This window comes from Myzus persicae, unplaced genomic scaffold (genome assembly GCF_001856785.1).
Source record: "Myzus persicae strain clone G006 unplaced genomic scaffold, MPER_G0061.0, whole genome shotgun sequence".
NCBI lineage: Eukaryota > Metazoa > Arthropoda > Insecta > Hemiptera > Aphididae > Myzus > Myzus persicae.
This window is the reverse complement of record NW_019104378.1, coordinates 295,492-313,455: the sequence shown is the minus strand read 5'-3', so window position 1 is coordinate 313,455 and position 17,964 is coordinate 295,492. Positions and strand designations below refer to the sequence as shown.

Sequence of the window (17,964 nt, the reverse complement as noted above, 5' to 3'; positions counted from 1 at the left end):
AAATTAAAAAAAAATTAACAACAAACTTTAATGATTGAAAATATTAATTTTATGACTTATAAGACTTTTAACTTGTGATAAAAAGCTTGACGATAATAAACATGTAAAAACTGCAGAGAAATGTTTTTTACTTGCATTTTTACACTCATTACACTTCAAGTTACAGTTTTTTTTAAATATAATTTTTAGTTTAAAAGTTGCGATTATTAGTCATATGACGTAATTTGTACTTGTATATTAATTATTATGATTTGGACTATCATACATCCTAATTTATTGAGTGACGAACATTGTAATTTTTTATAATTATTATTATTAGGATATCTCCAGTAGTAATTAGTTTGATTATCAATTTCTAGTACCTAGTTTAAATTGTAAATATTCATTTTTGTATCAATCAACGTAATGTAAAAATAAAATGATATTTTATTCAAATTATAGCGAGTGCGTAGAATATAATATTGTTCCCTTTTCAGCACAGTATAATAATATGCATTATGCATACTCGATTATTGTAGAAGTATGAAAACAAAAACTACATTACATCATCACAAGACATTTAACACATTTTAATGAATTTTTGTGAATATGTCTGGAGAATTAAATGTGTCTTAACTATTGTAGAATTAAAAATGAATAGAAAATATAGAACGTTTTAATTTTGTAAGTATTTTACATTGTTGAAATTTAACTCTCTGCTCATTTCATTCCTTGTTTTCTATGCTCTTTTAATATGAAAATGGGAAATTAAGGTGTATCGCCCTTTCTATATTGAAAATGTTATAAACAATCAAGTTTTTTTTTAATAAAAGCTGACGTATATATTCTATGAGCTACTGTACAATGACAATGAACATTCATTTTTTCATCGCTTCATTGATCCATTTTTTAATAACATACATCACTGTGTAACATTGTATTATTTCCTTCAGGGCGTTATTCTAAATTGTGAAATTATAGTGTAGTTATAGCTATAAAGTCTTAAGGACTTGACTATACAGGTGGCTTGGGCCCCTGGTGTTGCAATTGTTGGTTAGTGGTGCTGTATTATACATGTATAAATAGTATATAATATGATAAGAAGTAGGAATAAAAAAATATTTTGATGATAATAAATATAAATCAATAATTTGTATATAATATAAGTAATTTATTAAATAATTATAATATGTTTATTATGTTTATTATAATTGTTGTGAGTTGATTTGTTGTCCTAAATCAAAAAATATTTTTTGTAGTAAACTAAAAAATGTTTTCATAAACTTTCATTCTATGAAAACGGTTCAATTTTTTTAAATAATTTAGAAAAATTCTAAACTATGAGGAAAGGTGAGTTCCCCGGGTGTTTTTTTTTTTATAATAATAGTCATACGTTATAACTAACATTAAAATATTAATTCATGGGACAGAAAAAGTTAACAAAGTCATATGTTCCCAGATAATATTATAAACTTTAAATTACTTTCTGAGTGTAAGATTTCATTTCCCAATAATATTTTCTAAACATATTAGAGAAATGAAACATCTTGAAATCGATGGGTACTTACTTTTGTAAAAAAAATAACCATCGTCCAAAAGTTTGTATGAAATATGTCACATATTATTATATTATGTAAAACACCACAAAGGTTTTGTAAAAAAAACATATAGGAAAATAAAAGTTTCATGTGCATAAAAGATATGTACAACGATTGACTAGATACACCTTGTTTAAAAAGCTTTCTTTTTTTTGCTATTTAAGATACTAGAAGATGGACCATTTTAAAGCCAGAGGATCAAAAGAATATATTCTGAATGGTTTTATTATTATACGAAACAAATGACATCACCAATCCGGAAGAATTAAGTCTTTTGAAGTTCTTTTTCCTAGTATAAATTTGATACAAGAATGATTAGACTATAAAACGGTTATTGTCTTTACTTTTTTCTATACGTCGTGTTTATACAAAATACCTCACTATACTTTATAATAATATGCATTTACTCCGCTTGTAGTTTATTAGTTTCTGGTCTTCCTGAGTTATCAAACAGTGCATATTAAAGAGGTTATTGTAAAAACAAATTTATGAAAATTGAAATGTTTTTGCTTAAGAAATATTTTGGGTGTCTATAAGATTTGAAATTTATTTAAGATTAAAAAATAAAATTTAAGAATTCTAAGTTTTCGAATTTAACATCATTATGTTGTTATAATACTAAATAAATATAATATATATTATTTTGTTTAAAATATGTACTAATGGTTTTTTATATTTTAGACTTGGTATCAGGATCCATTGATCATAAAATACCAGATGAAACGATTTCACCTTTAATTGAAGCTACGTCCATAAGGGGTCCTTATTTTGACAAACTTGCTTCAAAAAACGTCACTGCACTAGTCGGCCACACTGCCTATTTGAACTGCAGAGTGAGAAATCTAGGGAATCGGACGGTGAGTCATATTATAATATTATTCTATATATTTATCTTCGTCTACTTATAAATAAATCACTATACTTAAAATGAATTGTTTCTGCGCAAATCTTAATTTAAACTATAAACCTAGTATTTTTATTGAATCTGGTGTACATTTATCTAGTAATATTATTAAAAACTCTAATTCCATTTAAAATGAATAAACTAAGTTTTATAACACTATGCTGTGAGCTGATGCATTACGAAAACAGAAACTTATCAGTTATTGGCTATTGCTAAGACATTTTAAATAATACAGTACAAAATTTAAATATTATTTGTATGAATATTTTCACAAGCGATTTATATAAAAAAGTTCACAATAAACTGCCATTGGAATCTTCAATGAAAATGTTAAGATACGTGTATTATGTTATGAAATTTTTTTTCGAATTTATTACTTATTTAGTTTAAATTATTTGATTAATGGAAAAAAAAATATATCACAACAGACATTTATCGCTATATTTGAAAATTATAATAATAGCGTGTAAGCAGATATTATAATTCTGTGTTATTATTCAAAAGTAAAGGTCATTTATGCGGATAAAGTTAATTATTCAAAAGTTAATGAAAGACAAATGTTTACCTTCGTATTGAAAAATTATGTACAAGATCGTATACCATAATTTTTACCTTCGATTCGATGAATAAATTATAAGCAAATTGGGAAAGTACTTCTGAATACTATAAAATCGATAGTATATTAATTTTTTTTTGAGCAATTGAGCTTAATAGAGAGTTGGACAATTTCTATGAAAATTATATTAACTATTAAATAAAAAATACTAATACTCTTCAATAAAACATATAACAGGTGTCTATATTCGAATGAGTGTACAACACTATTATAATTTTATTATTTTAATTTGTAAACCATCGTTGTGTTATATAAATATATATATTTCAAAACTGTTTCTAAAGTTCATGCTTCTTGTGTTCTATTAAATTAATGTCATTCAAATCAATTTACAACACTGCATATCCAATATGATAATATAATAATTAATACCTATGCCAATACAACCAAACCTAACCTAACTACATATTATTGCTAAGATTCTAACAAAAATAAAAGTTTTATCTGTTTAATAGAAGTATAAAGGGTGTAGATGAATCTAACTTGTGTAATTTTGTTCGTAATCGTATAAACTACCTCTTGTCACTTTGTTGTTGAAAATTGAAATTATACAGTAAGGTAGGTACATGACATTTTAGACTCTGTATTTATCTAGACTTGAAAACGTACACGTAATTATAAGGTACAATTTGTGCTGGAAGTGACGTTTGAACGGGGATAATGATAAGTTATCATTATAATATATGACACAGACCATCGTAAGTTAACAGGGTCGTTAGGTGGACAGGGACCAGCTGGTTAGCGCAGTGACGATCCTAAATCCTGATCATATACGAATGAAGGTATTCATTGTGTTTTGTATTGGAGAACACGCACAGTAAATGGACATCAAGCCCAGGTGAACACGATCCAACTATATCCGGCCACGTAATTAATCATAGTCCCGAATTTCCGGAACCAAACCTCGGCCCAGTTGTTTGCCTGCAAATCCAATACAAGGTCTGTACTCCCGCCCCTAGAACTCCAGTTTCATAATTAACAATGGATCGCTGTACAACGGCGCTCATCCCTGTGTGAAATGAGCGTTTGCCCATTCCGTTTTTTTTTCATCATGTAACAAAAATTAGGATTCTGTGGGATCACACTAAGGTTTGCAATATGTTCGACAAAAACCAGACAAAGGTCATTTGTACAAAAAGGTAAGCTATTTTATATTTCTCTAAACGTAGGGAAAATCAATATTTTTCAATTTGATTATTCTGAATAGTAACGGTACATTGCAAAACCATTCTTCCGAACAAATGCACATATGTTTGTATTTCAGATTTTTTCAACTTCAATACTCCTAATATATTTTTAGAATACTTATTGATATTAATTAAATTAAATTACAACGAGATTTTATGATTGTAGAACTTAGTGGCGATATATTTGTTTAATACAATTGTTAAGTTATTTAAATCAAACAAATTTACTATTCATCATAATTAAGGACATTTAATCAATAATCGTATTCGTTATCAAAGTCCAAAATGCTACGCCATCAATGCCAATAAATAGCTTTTTTGTATTTCTATATTGCTATATAACGTATGCCGTATAATTTCATCAAAACCGTAATAGTTATTTATGTTTTATTGAAAAAGGACTAAAATGTTTAGTTATTGGAAATCTGTTAAGTATAAATGTCACTGTAACATTACTAAAACTACTGTCCAGTAACAGTTCACAAGTTTGTATGCTGCGTAAGGCTCCTGGCCTATTATATTTAAGCATTATTTTAAGATTGTAATAAATTTTAACAAAATGTTTATATAGTTTTAAAGTAAATTCAAAAATATAATTAATTTGTAATTTACAACTACTACGCTGCTCTTTTCACAGTCAATACTGAATTTAGTATCGCCACTAACTATGATATACCTACCTATAAATCTACATATACTCTAAATAGTACCTATTCTACCTCTGCATAATATTTTAATGAAAGGAGTACTGAATTTTATCCGACTGCTAAACGACTGCAAGAAGGTGTTTGGCCCAAACCGTTTTAATTGCAAGTCAACTTGAAACTCATGTCTCATTTATAAATCCAATTTTCACCTCTGATAATTATAGAACATTAATAAACTATCTAAATAAGGCATCAATTCCAAACACCACATATCTCTACTCCAATCTGAAAAATCACACAAAACAGTAATAAAAAGTATTCAACTGACTACTTTAGTGAAAACAAACCATAAAACTTATAAATTAATATAAAAACAATGCAAAAGTTGTAAAAAAAATCCTATTAATAAATAACACTGATTTTCTCTCTACAAATACTGAAATAATGTAAAATACTTAATCTATAAGAAACTACAGTATTAACTTGTGGAGCACTATCAACGTAGAATTTTTTGAAATAAAAAATACTTTAAAAAAACCAATATTGCCTCTCCCCAATTTTACAGTTAGTAATAATACAATTAAAAAAAAAACTATTTACTAAATCTATTTATTTTACTTATTTATTTATATAATATTTTGATTGATAAAAAGTATTTATTCTCTGTAAATTAAATGAGTATGTTTGTAATATGTGTACACTCCTTATCAAATACGCTTCATTCTGTTTTAACTTTTTAAGACTTAGATATATACATAATTACAAATTGAAAATAAATTAAAAACAAGTAATTATTAAATTAATAAACATTTAATAAAATAATAATGTAATAATGTTTTAAATATGTTTGAACAATATTCCATGTGTACAAAGTTTATGGATTTTGTGGTTTCATTCTTTAACGAGTGTTTTAAAATTACATTAGTTGTGATTTTTCGTCCGTATATTTCTGTTGTAATTAAAATGTCTGGATAATTAATTTATTTACACATCTGTATAATTATTTCTTCGCTTTTAACACAACTTCAAAAGTAAGTTACTTTCTTCATTCTTTTCAGTAACGCCTTCTTTGACAGTAATTTTAAATTTGATAACATTGGGGTAGTCAAAGTTCTTGATACACATCAGTGATGTTCAACTATGAAATAGTAAAACTGTTGAATGACCTGTTACTGTTGCTTTTCTAGTAAATGGTAGAAAACATTGTGCTCGTTATTGTCTATAATAATAGCAACAAATATTGGTTGGAAGAAAAGAATGATTTTTCCGTTTTACTCCATATAACTACAATGTTTGACTGTATATATTTTATAAGTGATTTGATATGAATGAGTGAAATTTTTCTTCAAATTATTTATCACAGTTTAAGAATCGGTTATTGTGATATAAGTGTGTAATGTAAATCAGAGAAACCTTACCATTTATGAACGTACGTTTACTCAAAATAAGTATTCTAATGTTAAAATCTAATAAGGTTAGATTATGCATGACATAAGCATATACTACAATAACTGGTGGAATCAAACTTGGTGAATAAAATTATTATGAATTGTATTGATTTGTTTGTTTTTATACATTTTTAATAAATTTAAACCATGGGAATATTTTTTTTTTTAAATTCTTTATTATGCTATACTGCTACCTGATTGGATTAGAACAATAAGTGATATAAATAATAAATAATAACACAGCAAAAAAATATAGAGAGAAGAGCCTCCCGGTGGTCTTCAACTTGAATATTAATTAATAAAACAGCGATACCAATAAACTAATAATAATAATACAATAATCAAATAGTGATCATGAAGTAATAATAATAGTCAGAACTGAAAGTGGTTTATATATAATTTTCTTTTTAATTAGCAGGTCATAAAACCACTATCTTTTTAGCCTATTTTGGGATTTCCTTGGATAGTTGTTTGGGTAGTTAGTTTGCTATTGAATCGCTTATAGTAGAGCTTTGCTAATTAAGTGACAGTAAGTATTTTGAAGTCAGAGTGAAATGTATTATTAGAAACGTAGAATAGGGCTTTTGATATAATGAGAAGGACTTTGGATCGAAATCGTTGTATGTGGTTAGTGTTAGGAATTTTGACTGATTCCCGTAGCCTTATGTCGAAGGACCAAATGGGTCTAAGAAGTAGTTTATTCAGTAGTTGTTTAGTAGTTACTTTTTTCATCAATTGTTGAAGTCAAGAGTGGCTGCCAAAGAAGGTGAAGACGGTCATTGAGTGATCGAATTTCATTTTTTATGTGTGCTGACCAAGTAAGTCGATGATTGATGTTGACCCCAAGATAGGTAGTGTAGGTTCCATAAAAATATTGTCCTTCAGATATTTAAAATATAAATTAACACAACCACGTGAAAATATAATATTATCTTCTTCGTTATCCGAAATCAGGTCAATCTCCCAAAGTCTATTGTTTTGATTTTTCGGATCGTCATTGTTTACTATTAAGCGTGCGAGAAACTTAGATAACAAAATATATTTCTGTAGCGTCCTCTTAATTAATTATTTATTGGTAGTCAAAAATATAATACTATTTTCAAGAATGAAGATATTTTCATTGACATTGATTGATCTACAAGAAAATTATATTTACTATAATATTTTTAACGCAATGCTCCTACGTATTATGGGGAAATAAATTAAAGTTTTCTTTTGTATTATATGAATAAGTCTGTAATTTAATTGAGGTTTACATTATATGGTATGAAAATATGTGTAACGCAATATTATATTGCATATCATGTATTACAAAATATATAATCTTTAGATATTTAAGATATATATTATAGACTCTAGAAAATGTAAAAAACAAAAATGTACTATTTTTTATTGTTTAGTTTGCAGTTTTTTCTTACCTACGTAAAGAATAGGTGCAACTACATTTTTTTAAAGTCACAACGCTATAAAGTTTCTAAGGACTTTATTGTACAGCAATGTTTTGGTATATTCATGTGTCTCTGTGTTTTAAAGCGAAATACATCGCCAAGGGAGTTCTATCTTTGAGCAAAATTGATGCCAGAGCTTAATGAACCGTAGTTGTTTTCCTACGCTTCCAACGTTAATGTGCTCTTAATTTTCTTTTACGCCATGCGGGGGAGCCATTTATATTGTTTAGAAGCTAAGAGGTTCTCTTAATATCATGAAATTCGGCAATATATAAATTCTATTAGGACTGTAATGGTAAGAAAAATAACTTGTATTATTATAATACTTTAACATATTATTATACAAGTAATTGTCTGTACGTTTTTGATTTGCTAAATACAACTCATTAATCTGGTTTAATTTATAATCAAGCATTTTCATCGTGTATTCTTATCCTTTAGGGTAACATGTTAATTTTAGTCTCTTGTTCCGATCGTGTACAGCCTGATAAGCTATTCGTAGCAGAATTCACATAAATTTATACTAACTTGTTATTGTTTATAATATTATTAAAATATAAAATACAGATTGTGAATATTAAATTGAATTTGTATAACTCTATTATACCGCATATTATTTTACGTGTTATAATTCTATAACATTATAATACACTTTGCAATTTATTTTTGTATTCATATGTACTACAGTACATAATAAAAAAGTTAGATTTATTAAATTTGTTTAAATAAGTTTCTTTTAATCTTTCTAAAGAAAAATTAAATGTGATCTTTTGAAAACCTCTACTTAATCCCATTCTTGCAAAATGTAACATAATATTCACCATCTTAAAATGAGTCATAATCCAACCATTAAGATAAATGATTTTACTGAAAGTATTATATTTGAATATTTTATTTAATGGACTTAATAAAAGCTTTTCATAGAATTTATTAGTATTTATTTTCTTTGAAACAGTATTTACTTCAATGTAAAACTGTAGAACTATTATATACTTTTATAACAGCAATTATCTTCATGTATTCATTTAACAAAAATAAAATATTCACAAATACTTTTATTTTTATATTATTCTATATCGGATTAAATCGTGGCTCACAAATAATAATAGATTATTTAATTCACATCTCAAGATAGCACATAATAGCTTGGGGGAAAAATGTGAAATATATTGTCATACAAATATAATATAATACACTTGAATTATTGTTTCCTAGTTTTAAAAATATCTATGGGCGAAACACATTTTTTAAGTATTGAATTTCGATAAAACATGTCTCCATAGAAATTATTGTGATTCGTATAATATAAAGTTTGATATTTATATTAGATTCTCTTACATACCTACTCAGTGTGATATTTTGTAACTCAATGACATATTTATAACAATAATGAAACAAACTTAAGTAATAGATTTAGCGATAACGAAAAAAAATTAATTCATTTTACTATATGAAATATTGATACATATACAATTCACAAGATAATAATAATGACCAGGACAACCTGTTTAATAAATGATTTAAATAATTTTTGAACATATTGTGATCAGCAAAAATGAAACTATCATCGTCAAATAAGTTAATAAATAAACGCATTATTCGTAAAATTGGAGATCTGGCAGAATAATTCGTATTAGTATATCGAATATAAAAGGTGTCAGTTGACAGAGTGATTTTAATCGGAAATAGGAAAGAAAAAGTTTAAAGGAAGTCTGGAGTTCTGGACCCTCGATTAGACCAAATAATAGTTTATGTGGTAAATATATGTCCCATTTCTATCTTCTAGTTGTAAGAGATTCAGGATTTAAAGAACAAAGTTATGGTTTATAAGAAGAATGGGTACAATAGACCTTTGCTACATAGAAAATGAACAATGGCTATATAATGTTATGTAAAATATTATATTTTATTTTAATTAAATTCACTATTTTTTTATTTATTATAACTTATAAGACTATAGACAGTAAATAATATTTTTAAAGCTCGTAAAATAATATTAGAATTTTATTTTTTGAAAAAAGTTAATACTTCATTTTGTTCATAAATTTAAAATTTTATTTTGAATCTAAATAAAATTACTAATGCAAAAGATGAAAACTGTTAATACGAAATCAAATATGCTTATAATAATTTAAGTAGGATAATAAACTATATTACCATACACCTTAATATAGTAATATGTACATGGCTTGGTCAGGTGCAGTTGTACGCTCTACCTGTGGAAACGTTCTGAGGGTACGGACCGAACGACGTTGCTAGCTCTCGGATGGGTCACCGCCCGGGTTTTTAGCAACACATCCTTGCCACACATACACAAACAAGTACTACAATCCTATCAACATATAAATCTACTCAACCTCTGCAAAAAACTTCCTTCCGTGCCACCTCACACAAAATGGCCTATGTTTTCGCGGGTTCCCCCCATTAAAAAAAAAAAAATAATAACAATATGTACCTACAAACAATAACAATATTCTATGAAAATAAATATAACAGTATTGTGTGATCAGTAGTATATTATACTGCAAGAAGTAATAGTGTATATGGCAATCATAATTATATCGTTATAATATAGTATACAGAATTCCTTGGACTATTTCCAAAAAAATATGTTTTCCTATATTCCTAAGTAATTTCTTAAGTATGTATACAAAAAACTAGCTTAATTAAACTTTGAATCACTGAGTAATCACTCACATACTTTAATCAGGAATTATACGAAAAAAAGAAGTGGTAAGTTTTAAATTATACAAGACTTAACGATCTTCAAAAAGATTCGACTAAAGCAAAAAATTACTTTTGTAATATTACAAAACTAATTTAATAGTTTGCTGTTTGTGACATGATGTATGCAACTATGGAGTGTCGAAACAATTATACAAACACTAGAAGTAAAATTTTCCAAGCTCATTGTCATACTAAACAGTATGCAGCATTGCAGCTATATAATTATAATCAGAATAATAGGTGTAAAATAATGATTGACTGGTAAATATGCTGATTTATAAATAATTTTAAGATTGACAATAACAGTTGAAAAATTATGAAACTATTTTAAATTGCAAGTACAATATTAAAAATATATTATTTAAATATTTGACAAAATATACTTTATTTATGGCATACTCCAATAATTGTTCATAGGTACAAGTTTCATCAACAATCTGAATGTATGATAAATTGATAATTATAACTCATAGATGAATTTTAATTTTCTAATTGTAATAATTTATACTTGATTAACACATTGAGTGATAATTGAATATTCAAATAATTGTAATGGTATTCAATATGTCATGAAAAACAAAAATCAACATGACATCTAAGCGTTATTTTCGTGAATCATGATTAATTTATTGATTATTTTTTATTACAATAAAATATATTTACATCATGACATCATCCATAAGTACAGCTTTAAATTATTACTTATTACAATCACCTTTTACTGGATTAACGTAATTTTGGTAGTAATGGGGAAAATTCGTTCAGAAGAGAAGACTGTAGTACGTCTGCACTTGCAATATTTGAATAAAGTACGATTTGTTAAATGTTTACATTGCTAATGTTAATTTGTTACTCACAGTTTTCAAAATATAGTAAGATAAATATTTATGTTACGCGTGAAATAACAAATTGTGAAGTTGTTTTAAATATAAATGTCCTCTAAAATTCAAAAGTTTGTTGCTAAATCTTTCGAATTAGAACAGTGTGTGTAGAAAATTCGTTTATTAAATTCACGATTTCCTCTTTTTAAATATAATTGCAAAGTTTTATTTAAACACGTATTGTTTTCATTCAGTAAAAGTAATTTTCTTTTTAATATTTATTTATAAACAACTTTCTCTTGCATAAAAGTTACACACATAACGTACTACGTTATGATACTTAGCTACATAAAAGATACATACAGTACACGTATTAAAAACACTGAAACACAGTAACCATCTCTCTATCACTGTTATGTTACAGTACATTTTAAAATCATCTGTGGATTTTTTAAATTGAAATTTGGATCTAAAAGTTTGAAATCTTACAATTTACTGTAAACATTCAGTAAATCTTATTGGTTCGTACGAATAACATAATAATATGATCATCGAAAAGACAATACTTACCGTGAATGTGTATACAATTTAAAAAAATAATAATATCTACTTAAAATTAAAAGTAGCTTCAGAACTTTCAGATACCAAAGAATTTTTTGTTAAATGTATGTATACAAAGTACAAACTGTAAAATCTTATATAAATACATATTACAATAATATTTTGATTATTAAAAATAAATATATAATTAACTAAGTATTATAGTTAAATAAGCATTAAGTAGTAGGGTTAAATTATTGAACATTTTAAGTTCATAATTATTTATGTATCATGTAAATCTTGTTTTTTAACAAATCACCATTATTACCACTAAGAATCTTTTGTTGTATAGATACTTGTATTGAAAGCTGGGTACAATTTTAACTCCAATAGTCAATTACTTAAACAATTTAAGATACTATATTTAAAATGATAGTTACTTTTCTTTCTTTTTGAGGTGTAAAGGTTAAACATAAATAAAGGGAAAAGTCAGTAATTAATATGCTGTAAAACAAGAGTCAGCTGCACTTATTTTATTGAGTAGGTCACTGTAATGTATGCAGGCCCTGATTTACGCAAGTCCAGATGGAGCACTTGCACTTGGCCCCCAGTCTCCGTAAGTTGTAGAAATTATTTTTTTTAAATAAATTCCACAAAAAATTATTTTGTAAAATGTAATACCAACTGTTAATGTTCAGAGTTCAGTATATTTTTATCATTAAAGTTTTAGTTGAATTTCGGTTTTGATAGTCATTCCACATCCCAGTCCTAATCAATTACTATCACAAAATGTTAAAACAATAATAATAGAAAATTGTGTGAACATCGAAAATATTTGATATCTAATTAGTAATAACTATTTATAGATTTCTTCGAGCCCAGTATTTACAGATTAACCCGTCGTTAATGACGCTACAAGCATTCAAAATTGTTATTTAATTAGTATTATCTTTTCATTGTCCTTAATTAATTAGACCAAGTAACTAAATTGTATTGACAGTTCATGCAATAATTTACAAATATTTTATGAGTTTTGAAATAGATATTTAACACTTTTAACATATAAATATTTTTTTTTACTATCAACATTTCCTCCTCCCTCTATGTAGATTTTTCTAGACAATTTTTTTGATTCGGGGGGGGGGGGGAATTGTGCGCTCATGGTACTAATTTTATTAAATTAGGCCCTGAATGTATGTATTAAATTAGAATTCATTTATCAATAATGACAAACCAAAAACAAATCGGAGCGAAGTCAGTGTTTCAATCTATTATACTGCAAGTCTATTTTATGATGTATTTATATTCCTGTGAAATATTTTTGTTTTTACTATTAGTGAACGAAATAGGTCGAATTAATATTTGCCGAAAACATTTTATTTAAAAATATCATTCTGTGTACAAAATATAATAACATGCATTAAACGTTTTAAATATTCAAAAATTATATTTTTAAATTACAACAAAATTACAAAAACTATGTTGTTTGTTTAAATATCTAATTGCATCCAAATTTGAACTTAAAATGCCTCTAATAGCATATTTTGTTTGTATATATTTTTAGACTTATTGTCCACAGTATGAACTACCTACTTATGACGAACTTTGTATGAACTTTCAAGGTTTTTGATTTTGACCAAACAAAAATTTTTTATTGACATTTCATAACTCCATAATATAGCAGTGTACTATTATAATAGTAAGTATATAACCCTTTCCCGTAACATATTATGTAATACATAGCATAATTAATTATATAATGCAAAGCACAAATTAATATATTAAGTTGAGATTATTTAAATTCCAGTTATTTAAAGAATAATAAACATTAAGTTAAAAGTAAAATATTTAGTATATACGTGTATACATTTTTTGTTATTTGATTAATTAATTCGTTTAACATAGGTAGGTACCTACCAAATATGCTTACAAAGTTAAAAAAAAATATATAAAATATTCGTCATTAGTAGGTGTTTGAAATAAAATTCAATCGCATAAATATACCGTTAACAGTAAAGACCTTTTCAATTACAAACAAAAAAAAAATGGTTCTTAAGTATAATATAGGTACTATACTAGCAAAATAAAAAAAATGCTGGCAGTCAAACGAAATCGTCTAGTCTAGATGAACCATAAGGTTTCTCGAGAAAATTGTAATCCTTTGTAACAGCACTTGAGTGTTTTGTTTGGCGCACGTACATTTTTCGACCACACAAGAGTTCACGTAGAAATGGCAAAAAGAGTTGAGTTACAGTTTAGTGCACTTCACCCAGATATCTGTAGTGCCCATTAAGTTCATTTTCAGCCCCAAATGACGGACCGCAATTCATTTAATATAATCGCCGAGGAAACTCTATTTTTTGTTATACACAAAATATCCAAACAAAATCTTTATATTATTTAACAAATTTTCATTAATTTTTCATACCATGAATAATTAAAACAAAAATACAATATATAAATAGTATTATTTTTATAAATGGGTGTTTGATTTTCAAAAAAAATAATTAATTCCTTTTGCATATTATTGACTATTATTCATTTGGAGTACTATGGATCATTGATAATAAATTTGTAAAAACATAATATAATATTCTGAATTGATTGGATTATTTCACATTGTTTTTAATAAGTGGAACAAAATATGTAAAAACAAAAAAATGTGTCACTTAGTTAATCTAATATATAATTATTATATTATATTAGGTATTGCATAACTTTAACAAAAATATTTTTTCAGTAATATATGATACTTTATTTTAAAAACTGAAATTGATATATAAAAGAACAAATAATATTCACCAAGCAAGACCATTCAAGATAAGAGTTTTCAAAACTAGTATAATGAATTTTATGTTACAAATATTAATTTGAATGGATAAAAATTTGACGAGCAATGAACGAGGTTTGCAGAATAATAATTTACATTTAAAAGGAAATATTTGATTTACATGCATTATACATAAATCTAACTATATTGAGATTATATTGTATTTAATTTTAAAAAAATTCAACTCAAATATGCTGAATTTTGTATAAGCATTTGATTGAACATTACAATATTAATAAGTTTTTATCTCATACAACAACTTAGTAGTCTTATTGAACAACAAGTTAGTCCCTAATACGTATGTAGTACCTGGGGTAGGTTTTACACTAAATTATTAAATTGAATATCAGTGGTTATTATATTTTATAAGAAACACCCTAACAGATTACTGATAGGCACATACAAAGTGTTTTATAGTGCATGTTCATTGTTCAATACTATTTTTACTTAACCTTTAATAATCAATAATAATAGTATTATATTCGAACTATGATTTTTGAAGTTTGTACGTTCACTTAAGTACTACATTATATTCAAATCCTTAGATTTGTATGCAAAAATCATTGTACAAGACTAAATATTATGAATAATAACTTTTATAACATTTGTATATTTTATGAAAAATCATTATTATATACTATTTTTCTCAGTACATAAAATTGTTTAACTCAAAATATACTCCTAACAGGAAATAAGGGTGGTTTTCGTTGGAAAAAATAAGTGCTTGACGTCACACAATGCTCCTTAAATGGTAAAAACCTTGTACATTTGAACATAATATGGTTTTATTAATTCCGAAAATCAGGATTTGAATAATTAGAGTAGTGATAAAGTAGGGATAAAATGGCGGTTAGCATGCTTGGTGAATCTCCTTGTAGTTGATATATACCTAACCTAACCGGTATAATGTGTATATACTATACAAATAATTATTTATTTGGGTTTATTAACGCAAACGTATATTTCGGACATGATAGTTAACCGTAGTTACTAAAACCGTAAAACTAGCGAACTAATACACTAGGTACCTATATAATTCAATTTAATTTACATAGGTACCTAGTTACTTACTAAATTCATACATTGTTTTTCCAACTAAAACCAAATCGGGCTGTTAATAAAATTCTTTTCTGCATGTATGTAGTAATAGTAAGTTGATATAGAACTAAAAGGTTTTAATATATAAATCAAAATCAAAATCATATAATTGAATTAAAATATGAACATAGATACTAGTTATTATAAGTTTCAACTAAAGAGTTCTAATGCACTATTTGTACCTCAAGCTTTTAACTATTCTACAATATTATTGTTACTTGTTGTTTAACAATTTGTAATATGATAAACAAAATAAAAACATCAATTCTAAAACAATTTTCGATAAGCTTTAGCTGAGACGAGACACTTGAACGCTCCTGGTAAAACTTATACACACTTTCAGTTTACTTAGAATCTATTACACTGGTAAATGCATATATATTTGTAATAGAGTAACTGACTACGTATGTGCACATGAAAAGAATTTATTCAGTAAATTGTGTGGAACTTTGATTTTAAATTAAAGTTTTTTTTTAGTTTTGTTTCGTTTATACTCAGGTCTTATATTTTAACATATCATAGTCATTATGTCTCCGGAGTAGTTACACGCCTTCTCAATTTATACATTTATTTAAACATTTTAAGCTACTGTACTTAAATTAATTGATTTAGGAGATGTTGATTTTTATTCAAAAACTGAGCAATTTTATTTTAAAATCAAAAATATAGATATAGAATTTAATTTTCTGTCGAATTGTAAACTTCAAGCATAATTTTTTAAATACCTGTTTTTAAAGTATTCTACCTAACGCCAATCATCCGGATGCCCAATTAACCGGACGAGAAAAAAAACAGCGGGTGCCGTTATTCATACACCTGTCTCGTAGTCGTTTTTAGAATAGATAAAGAATAGATATTATATATTATTCTTATTATTCTTATTCTCCGTCATTCCGACGTAGGTACATTAAAAATCCTGAAGCTTTTGGTGCATTGGATTTGGCGTTTAAATGGTTTGAGAGGCAAGAATAATCGAACACCAGTAATTACTGGTAATTATTAAGGATTATTTTGTTTCAGTTAAATATATTATAATAAAATCATTTGTTTATGGTTACGAATTTTAAATTATATTACATAATATTATATATGAATACTAAATACATACGTATAATATATTCGTACAATTACATAACTTTTGATATATCATACGTCAATCATCCGGATATTTGCTTATCCGGACCACCCTTGACATTAATTAGTCCGGATAATCGGAGTTCTAATGTATTAATAAAATTTGTTTATGTATGAATATGCTCTAAGACTTATGAACCATTTAAAAACAAAATATTACGTTAACTAAGTGAGTACACAGTTTACTGTATTATTATACAGTAGTGTTATGTACACTTAAATATTGCATAATATGAAGAATGAAAAAGTAAAAACACTTCATACAGTTAAAAGCAAAACACGTATTTTAAAATGACCACATATAACTGCTATAATATAATATCTGTCCAGAAATTCAAGTTCAGACGAGAGTACTGTTAGTGTCAACATCCGTCAAAATAAAAAATATTATGAATTATAGTAATAATAACAAATAATAATAACAATTATAACAGTAGATTTGTCTTTCTCTATTTTCATTAATTACTCCCATTCAGGATTACTTCTTCTATTTTATTAAAAGCCAAATTTAATATGTTTTGCAAATAATAAATTGTAATGTTCAACTGTGTTAACTGTTTTATACCAATAACTCAAATTTTAAATGCATTTTAAAATGTATAGCAATGTTATTATATGACTTGTTTTGAACGTTTTACATTAGTGGTATAGCATTAATAATATGTCAATTTTAAGTTATTAAAATTGATAACAAGATATTATTATGACAATTTATAAAACGAAATAAATAATGAAAATTCATGTTACGAATTACTCAAATTATAATCCTTAAATTCTTATGCCACGCAGCTTTTTTCTCTTTAGTCATTTCATTCGAATAGTATAATTTTACGTTATCTGCTGCTAGAAAACATTAAATTTAAATTCATACCACAATATTTAAATACAATTCAACATATATTGCTATCAACTTCATTTAATTTAATTTGTATCAAATCAATACATTTTAATACATACTTACCTATAAATTAATAAAATATATTTGTT

General features: G+C 26.0%; 1 protein-coding gene across 1 annotated transcript in view; it reads left to right on the top strand.

Annotated features, from left to right (window-relative positions):
* Positions 1–17,964, top strand: part of LOC111041747 (zwei Ig domain protein zig-8-like) — a 251,929-nt gene that overhangs the window by 110,014 nt on the left and 123,951 nt on the right. Inside the window, exon 2 of the mRNA XM_022326143.1 lies at positions 2,259–2,434. Within this exon, the coding sequence (XP_022181835.1) occupies positions 2,259–2,434 (176 nt within the window). The remainder of the gene's footprint in view (positions 1–2,258; positions 2,435–17,964) is intronic.